The sequence below is a fragment of the Panthera uncia genome (assembly GCF_023721935.1).
Source record: "Panthera uncia isolate 11264 chromosome B2 unlocalized genomic scaffold, Puncia_PCG_1.0 HiC_scaffold_24, whole genome shotgun sequence".
Taxonomy (NCBI): Eukaryota; Metazoa; Chordata; class Mammalia; order Carnivora; family Felidae; genus Panthera; species Panthera uncia.
Window position 1 is genome coordinate 111,589,716 of NW_026057580.1, and position 8,139 is coordinate 111,597,854.

At 53.6% G+C, this 8,139-nt stretch overlaps 1 protein-coding gene across 2 annotated transcripts in view; it reads left to right on the plus strand.

Moving 5' to 3' along the window:
• Positions 1-8,133, plus strand: part of PNLDC1 (PARN like ribonuclease domain containing exonuclease 1) — a 15,819-nt gene extending 7,686 nt beyond the window's left edge. For both annotated transcript variants that reach the window (XM_049654534.1, XM_049654535.1), the window contains exons 11-15: positions 1,316-1,401; positions 2,778-2,833; positions 6,387-6,451; positions 6,900-6,953; positions 7,153-8,133. In XM_049654534.1, coding sequence (XP_049510491.1) covers positions 1,316-1,401; positions 2,778-2,833; positions 6,387-6,451; positions 6,900-6,953; positions 7,153-7,199 — 308 coding nt within the window. In that variant the 3' untranslated portion in view covers positions 7,200-8,133. The remainder of the gene's footprint in view (positions 1-1,315; positions 1,402-2,777; positions 2,834-6,386; positions 6,452-6,899; positions 6,954-7,152) is intronic.
• The last annotated feature ends 6 nt before the right edge of the window (positions 8,134-8,139 follow it).

Sequence of the window (8,139 nt, forward strand, 5' to 3'; positions counted from 1 at the left end):
CCCCGGGATTTAGCACAATATTCGATTGCGCTACGAGTTTGATTTTGCGTTTGGCTTCCCCCCCCCCCCCCTTACCCAAAGCATTTATGCCCTTAACCTAATGTCATTTCAATGGCTGTGTGGCCTTGTCTTATGGCTGTGCCACACTTTGCCTGACTGGTGCCCTCATTGCATGTGCGATAGTGTCATGCAGCCGTTCAAGGCTTGGACTTGAGAGCCCTGCTTCTGTCCTCCTGCAACCCTCCTCACGTGTGTTAGCTCCGGCAAGGTGCTTTCTCAGTTTCCTTGCCTGTAAGAAGGGGGTGATAATAGTGGCGATATCCTACTATTGGGGGATTAAATGAAATAGTGTACGTTGTCTAGATTAAAAGGGTGGGAGGGTCTAGATTAAAAGGGTGGGAGGGTTTTAAGACTTCCCCGGAAATGATAAAACCCCTCAGTTTGAGCATATGGAGAGAATCGAGGGAGAAGTAGGGGTAAAATTAATGCGCACTGGCCAGAAAAACTAAGACAACAAAAGAAAACTGCTGGGAGGACAAAAGCTGGGTAAGAAAGGAGAGGTTGGGGACCACGGCCTGGCCCCTGTGAGAGCAGGAAGGGTGGGGAGGGGTGTTAGGGACATGAGGGGGAGTTGGGGGCAGAGAGGGGAGCAGGGGGCAGAGCCAGGGATGAGATGGGCTGTCCTCTCACCCAGCGGGCGGTGGACAGGTGGATGCGTAAAACTGGGGAAACCCGCAGCACAGCGCCTTTGCAGATCTGGGAACAAACACCCAGAGAAAGAAAATGGAAAGCGCTAGCCTGGGGAGCGGGCAGAGGAGAGTGGGGTTTGCTTTGGTTTGTTTTGCCATAAATCTCTTTAAACTCCATACAGGTGGTCCTTTGATAAATATACCAATTAATAGCTTAATAGCTTTTTTTTTTTTTAAATCGGGCACTTAAAATTTTTAGTTGATTTTTTTTTTCTTGGATTTCCTCTAAACAGTCCCTTACAGACCATTTCATACCCGCTTTTCAATAGCACTTCTTCCTCCCTGTGTGCATTGGCTCACACTACAACTACGTTAACTAGTGATGACAATAGACCGTATCCTGAGTTTAATGGAAAACCATCTGGCTTTCACCACCACAGAAGGTGATGGCAGGTTGGTTTGAGATTTAAAATCCTTAATGACCAGAAGAAAGGATGTTTTTAATTCCCATCTTGTTCTGTTTTGCTTGCCTTGTTTGTGGATTAGCATTGGTGACAAGCTAGGTTGGAGAATCTTCCTTCCCATTTTTATCTACAAACTCCCTTCTATCTGGTGTTTTGCTTCAGAAAGCTATGATCAATTTAAGCTGAATATCCACAGCCTATTTCCTGTTCTCATTGACACCAAGAATGTGACAAAGGACATCTGGAAGGTAAGGAACGGGATTGCTTTGTCCCAGTTTGTTAAAGTTTGTTTACCGAGAGCCTGAGCTCCTGAGAGTGCAAGCAGGGGAGGAACAGAGAGAGGGAGGGAGAGAGAGAGAGAATCCCAAATAGGCTCAGCACTGACAGCACTGAGCACCAAACAGCTCTCAGCAGAGAGCCTGACATGGGGCTTGAATCGTGACCTGAGCTGAAGTCGGACACTTAACTGACTGAGCCACCCATGTGCCCTCACTCCGTCTCTTTTTTAAAAATTGTTCCTCAAATCCTTCTCTCCTTTTTTACAACCAGTAACAACTTCCTTTGTATTTTCACGTCGGGTTATCATCTTAGCTTGTAAGTTTTTTCCTTCCCTCATCCAAGTTCCCATGTTTTGACTGAGTTGTGTGTAGCTTGTCCGATCTAAAGCACCACACAGAGCAGTTTGTTCTAGAGCTTGATACATGCGTGGTAAGTATCTGCGGCCTGCTCAACAGGGTGGGGGAGGCTCTGAGGGCTCTTAACGATCTCTGCTGAGCCTTAAGGTCATGGGTTTCAACCCTGGGCACGATACCATCACCTGGGAAGCTAAATCCTACCATCTGGACCCCACCACCAGCTTCCTATGGTTTAGAGGGCTGGGGGTGCAGTGGTGTTTCTAAAGCTCCCAGGTGACTTCTCTTGCACAGTTAGGGTATGAATTGCACATGGAGAAGGGAGGCACCCAACTGGCTTGAATGCTTCTTAGAACTTAAACTGAGGAACAGAGAGAGGGGAATCAGATCAGCATTTTAAAGCCCGAAGCTGGTCACCTAACTATTCAGTAAGGGAGCTACAAAAAAGGCATTGGGTTACTTGGTACCCCTTTGCTTAGAGCCATGTTTATCATTTGTCCCTCCCCAGTTTCCAGCTCTTCCGCGGGTCTGTGATGCTGTGCATATCCATGTGACAGAGTCCAAGGGTGAAGCAGGAAGGGTGTGGGCTGACCGGAGGGAACCCACGTGTTCTTGCCACACAAGCGGAGAGGAGCTCGGGGTGACCTGGCATTGCCCAAGGCTCTCTGGTTCTTGGAGCACCTGGTGTCCACATGTGTGTCCTTGGCCGTGGTCTGGTGCCTTGGAGGCATATGTTTACAGAACCCCTTAGACACGTGCCTTTGCAGGAAGGTGGTAGGAGTTATTGCAGTTTTTCTAGCCTAGGTTATTGGGTACCTTCTAGAAAACCCAAGGATGCTGCTAGGGCCCTAATCAAGGGATAAAGACCCTGATCTTTGAATAGAAAGAGGAGTTTATAGGAATTATTTTCCAGGATCCTTCAGTGGCCATTGGTAATCCCCAAGCGGATAACAAAAGCACAAGTTTTATTCTGATTTGTTCCATAATTCTAGGAACTGAATTTCCCAAGGGTTTCGAATCTCTCAGAAGTTTATGAAGTCCTAAACAGGTAAGGAGGCTGTTTTTTGTGGGGGAGGGAGCTGCTTGTAGAGCAGGGGGTTCTTGATGGGGCATTGGGGGATTTTACTCCCCAGGATACACCCTTTTGGTTGTTGGGGGGTGGGGAGGATTGTCGTGTCTGGCGAGTAGACAGGATGCGCAGGACAGCCCCCAGTGGCAAAGAATTCTCCAGCCCCTGACACTCCTGTGCTAAGCTTGATAAACCCTATCTAGAGGGGCAGGAAGCAGGTAAAATACCTACAGCCACTGAAGTATATGGTGGTCTCTCGTGGCCAGGGTTTAACTTCTTTTGATGTCTTTCTGAATGGAGTGAAAAGCTCTAGCACAACAGGCTTCTTTCCTTCAGTGCCCTGATGTTTGTCCCCGGCCTGCCGTGGTGCGGGTGGGCACGCTCTGAACACTTGAGTGAATGGCCCCAGACCTTCCTGCAGGAGCGGTGGCTCCCACTTCCCCTCACAGCCCTGATCCGCTGTGGTCTGGGGGCCTGCTGGTGGGGACACGGATGCCTGGAAGGCACCAGGGTGGGGGTGCTGTGCCTTTCCGTCCTGGGGGGAGGTGGGGGGGGGGAGCAGCAAACCTGAGCAATGGCAGCTGGAGGTGGGACCGTTCTGGAAGGATGCCTCTGTTGGTGATTGTCCTGTGACAGCCCGCAGGGGTGCCCTGCGGCTCAGCATGTGATGGTCTCCTCTGGGTCCTCATGCCTCATGTCTTCTTTCTCTGATGGCCCTCCTGGGCCCCATTTCCCGGAAGAAATGGGGCCCAAATGCAGGAAGGGTCCCCTCCCCTCCAGACCTCTGCAGCGTTGTCCTCTTTGTGGCAGTATCTCCTGCTAGTCAGCACATGTGAGCGCCTACTTTGTGCAGGGTCCAGGCAGGGAAGGGCTGCCCTCAGCCCACCTGCCCAGCCTCTAGTCCCGTTGTCCCTCCGCTGGTTGGATGGCCTCCCTCTCGGGGCCCTCCTCCTGGCCCTCTCCTTTCCCTCGTCATCAGCCCGACCCAGAAATGACAGCTCCCCACTTGACTCTATTCTCGCAACATGGTCTTTGTTCTTATCTTTGCGACTTATCTTCAGGGGCCTCTGCTTCGCCTCGGCCCACCGAGGCCGGGTTTTCTTCCTTCACAGAACTTGCTCTTGTGAGCTTGCCCAGTGCAAACTCCTCCGTGGTCTCGGCCGATGGGCTGACTCACGGGTGCGTTCCTGGCACCCCGGGCCCCTCTCTTCCTGCACCGTTGATGGTAGCCTCTCGTGGAGTTGTGGAGGGTTTTCGTTTTTAATTCACTCCCGTGGGCTCTTGTTCTTCCACCCCTCCCCTCGCTCCCAGGGTCGCTCCTCGGCCTCCTTCTTGCTCACTGCTGTGTCCTTGGGTGACCGAATCCACCCCACTAGCTTAAGCTACCACCGCCGTGACTGCCGTTCAGACCTCCAGGACCCCCCTGGCGAGCCGCCTGTCTGCCTGATGTTCCTACCCCACGTGGCCGCAAGCACGTCTAACCTGGCGTTGTTCTCTGCTCCCCAGACCCACTTCTGTGCTGGAGCAGCTTCCTCTACGTCCTTCTGGCACCTGGTGCCGTGCTCAGGGCTGGTGTGCGTGCCAGAGTTTTGTCCGTCACTGACGGGCTCTGAATCTAGACCTCTCGGGTTTGAACCCCAGCTTTGCCACCCAGTGGCTTGCGAGCAACCTTGAGAAAACTACTTAATCTCTCTGGGCCTGAGTTTCACGGCCTGTGGCCCTAGAAAATGACTCCAGGTGACGCACAGGCCACCGTGGGACTTACTGTGCTCATTGGTGAGAAAGGACCGAGACCTGTGCCTTGAGCTGGGCCCGCGGCTGTGACATGTTCGCCAGTGGCCATGCTGCTGACGGTCCTAAACCGAGCAGCCACTCTCATTGAACAGATGAGGAAACCAGTGTTCCGAGACACTGGGCACAGACCCAGTTCTCAGAAGCTGTGGTGGGAAATGGAGGGAAGGTCTTCTCGTTGAGTGGGGGCACCAAGCCAGCCACATCTGCTGGTCAGGCGAGTTCTGCCTGTCTTCCGCCCTGAATGTCTGTAGTCAAGTCTGTCCTTCTCTGCATCCCCGGGATCACTGCCCCAATCTTTATTTTCCTTTTTTAAAATTTTTTTTAACGTTTATTTTTGAGAGACAGAGACAGAGCACAAGCGGAAGAGGGGCGGAGAGAGAGGGAGACGCAGAATCTGAAGCAGGCTCCAGGCTCTGAGCTGTCAGCACAGAGCCCAATGCAGGGTTGAACTCACAAACTGTGAGATCATGACCTGAGCTGAAGTCAGCTGCTTAACTGAGCCATCCAGGTGTCCCCGAGTATTTTTCATTCCAGGGATGGTGGTAGCCCCATGGGTGCCTCATGGCCTGTCCTACCTCGTTTCCCACTGCTGCTCAAGTGATCTTTAAAAAAAATTTTTTTTTAATGTTTATTTGTTTTTGACAGACACAGCATGAGGCTGGGCGGCGGTGGTGGGGGGGGGGGGGCAGAGAGAGAGAGGGAGACACAGAATCCGAAGGAGGCTCCGGGCTCTGAGCTGTCAGCACAGAGCCCGACGTGGGGCTCGAACTCACAGACCGTGAGATCACGACCTGAGCCAAAGTTGGACGCTCAACCAACTGAGCCACCCACGTGCCCCTCAAGTGATCTTTTAAAATGTGAACTTGACTGGCCTGTGTTTCTCCTCTGCCTTTCTGATGCTCCTCAAGCACCTCCCCCTGCCCCCGCTGCCAACAGCTGAGCTCTTTCACTGGCCCCTGCCTTTCCCTCGGGGGCTCCGGCCACACACACACACACACACACACACACACACACACACAGGTCAGGCCTTGCTCCCTTTCCCTCACTGCCTTTGCGCCTTCATTGTGCACGAGATGCCAGATGCCTCCCCATCGCTTCAGCCAAGCGAGTTCCTGTGGTTCAGGACTCCCGGAGTGCTTCCTCCTTCAGGAAGCCTTCCGTCCCTCCTGCCCGCGGCCTCCGTACCCTCCAGTGCACGTTAGTGCCTCGGGCGCTGCGGGGCCAGCTCTGTATGTGTCCTTTGGGTCACCAGGTGCATGCTCCCTGGGCAGAGCCAGTGTCAACTTTATCCAGGTTCCTCACTCAGGCTAAGCGTGTGGCCAGTACTCTAGTGACCCAGCAGCAGCCTCTGTCACCGTCTTCACCTGTGCTGCTGCCTGCTTACTGAGACCTCATCCGCCTGTTCCTGGACCTGTGCCTTTTTGTTTCTTTCAAAATGGCACCCCAGTCCCGGGGACACTTTTAGTTATATTAGCATAAGACGGTGAGGAGATCCCAAGAAGGGCTTATTTTCAGTGACTGCTTTTTCTTTTTTTAATTTATTTTTTAACGTGTATTTTTGAGAGTGAGAGAGACACAATGTGAAGCAGGCTCTAAGCTCTCAGCACAGAGCCCGACGCAGGGCTCAAACCCACGAGCTGTGAAATCATGACCTCAGTCGAAGTTGGACGCTTAACCGACTGAGCCACCCAGGGCCCCCTCTGTGACTATGCTTTACGCTGTTTTTCTTCTGTACTAGTGACTTGAATCCTACCAAAAGTTCCGGGCCAGTGATTATTCACGCAAGCAAGTGCGAAAAATACGGTATGTTCCCGTGAGCTGGGGCCACCCCCTAGGCCGCTGAGTATTGGGGTGGCGGCGCTATGGCCTGGTCTCCCCATGGGCAGGTGTGTGTGGGAGGGTTACGTGGGTGCTCCATCATTTTCCTGTCTATGCTCCACGTGACCCCCCTACCCTGAAAAGGAGTCCTTCTGGAAGGCTTCACGACCTCCTGGGGGGCATCTGCTCCCCTTTGACACGTGACTAGCCTGCTGGGCAGCTTTCTGCCTCGGCTTCCTGCTGTCGTGGGGGACCCGGGGTGAAGGTGGGTGCGGGTGGGAAGAAGGGCACACCCCTCTCTGGAGGAGCGATGGTTGGTGGTGGTGCGTGTGCGGCCAGCACGGGTGTGGAGCTGGGCGGAGAGGAGGCTCCTTGTCCAGGCCGTGTTCTGACGGCTGCCCGATTCTCTCCCGCTTCTGGAACACGGCTTCAGCTGAGACCAAGTACCCCCACGAGGCTGCGTATGATGCTTTCCTCTGTGGCTCAGGTGAGAGTTGCCGTCGTTATACTTGGTGGGGGGAGGCTCACGCTTTATTGGGGATGATCCCCCCTCCCCAATCCCGAGGCTCTCCGTTCATTTCTAGGTGGGTTGCACGTCACAGAAATAAAGCGTGGCTTTGCCTGTTTTGATAAGGGGAGCTGGTCGAGGCTGGATGCCTGTTATATCTCTAGCGTTTTGTCCCCAGTTCTTCTGAAAGTGGCACATTTGCTCCTGTGGAGAGTACATGGGTGAGTGTTCCTTCCATCCTGTTACGGGAACGGGGCTCGCTGGGTGTGAGCTAAGGCGCCCGGCTCCTGCGGCTGTCCCAAAGGGAGCGTGTGGGGCGCTATGTACACGCAGTCCCTGCCCGGGGAAGCAGACTTCCTCCTCAGGGTGGCCTTCCCTGCTGGTCCTGGCCCCTGTGTTCCCACTGGGAAAACTCACGTGCCGGGAGGCTGAGGCGGTAAGGCCAGCTGTGGCTCCTGACCCCCGCCTCCGTGCCTCCCGGGGTGTAAGCTTGCTTTGTTACCTGCCTGTTCCTCATCACTGTGTCACAGTGAGGTAGGAGGGCTGAGTGTCCAGGCCCATAAGGGACCCCTCCTGGGGGTCCCCGCAGTCAGGCCGGGGAGAAGGGGAGGGACTTGGAATCGGGCATATAGGAAAGCGTTTCTAAAACCCCAAATTGGAATGCGTGGCGACGTCATCCTCGATGTTTCCAGCATCCGCTCATAGGCGGTGACACCACACATGAAATACACATTCTGTAGCGCCAGCTGGGTGTCCGTGTTTGTTGTGTAGGATTTGGGCCAGGTGAGGAGCTCATCAGAATTGAAACACAGGGTCCTTGAGGCCGACTTGGAAACCTTTGCGGACTAGTGAAAGCTAATAACTTTGGACTAATCTGTTAACCGTGGTACTGCCTTTTTGTCTGTTTTGGTAATGGACGTTATGCATAGCAATCCTCTGTGACCTATTGATGTGAGGCTTATAACTTAAATAGGAATTCCCCCCCTCTTGCTCCTCCCTGAGCTCTGACCGCATCTCCGTGCTCCCCGGGAGGTACCCACGTGCCAGACGGTGAAGGCAGCTAACAGCCCGAATGGCAGAAAATCTCCTCCGTTCTTCTCCCTGTCTTCTAGAACTTTTCCGGTCCAGATGACCCCAGTGTCCGACCTCCCATCCTCCTCCTTAG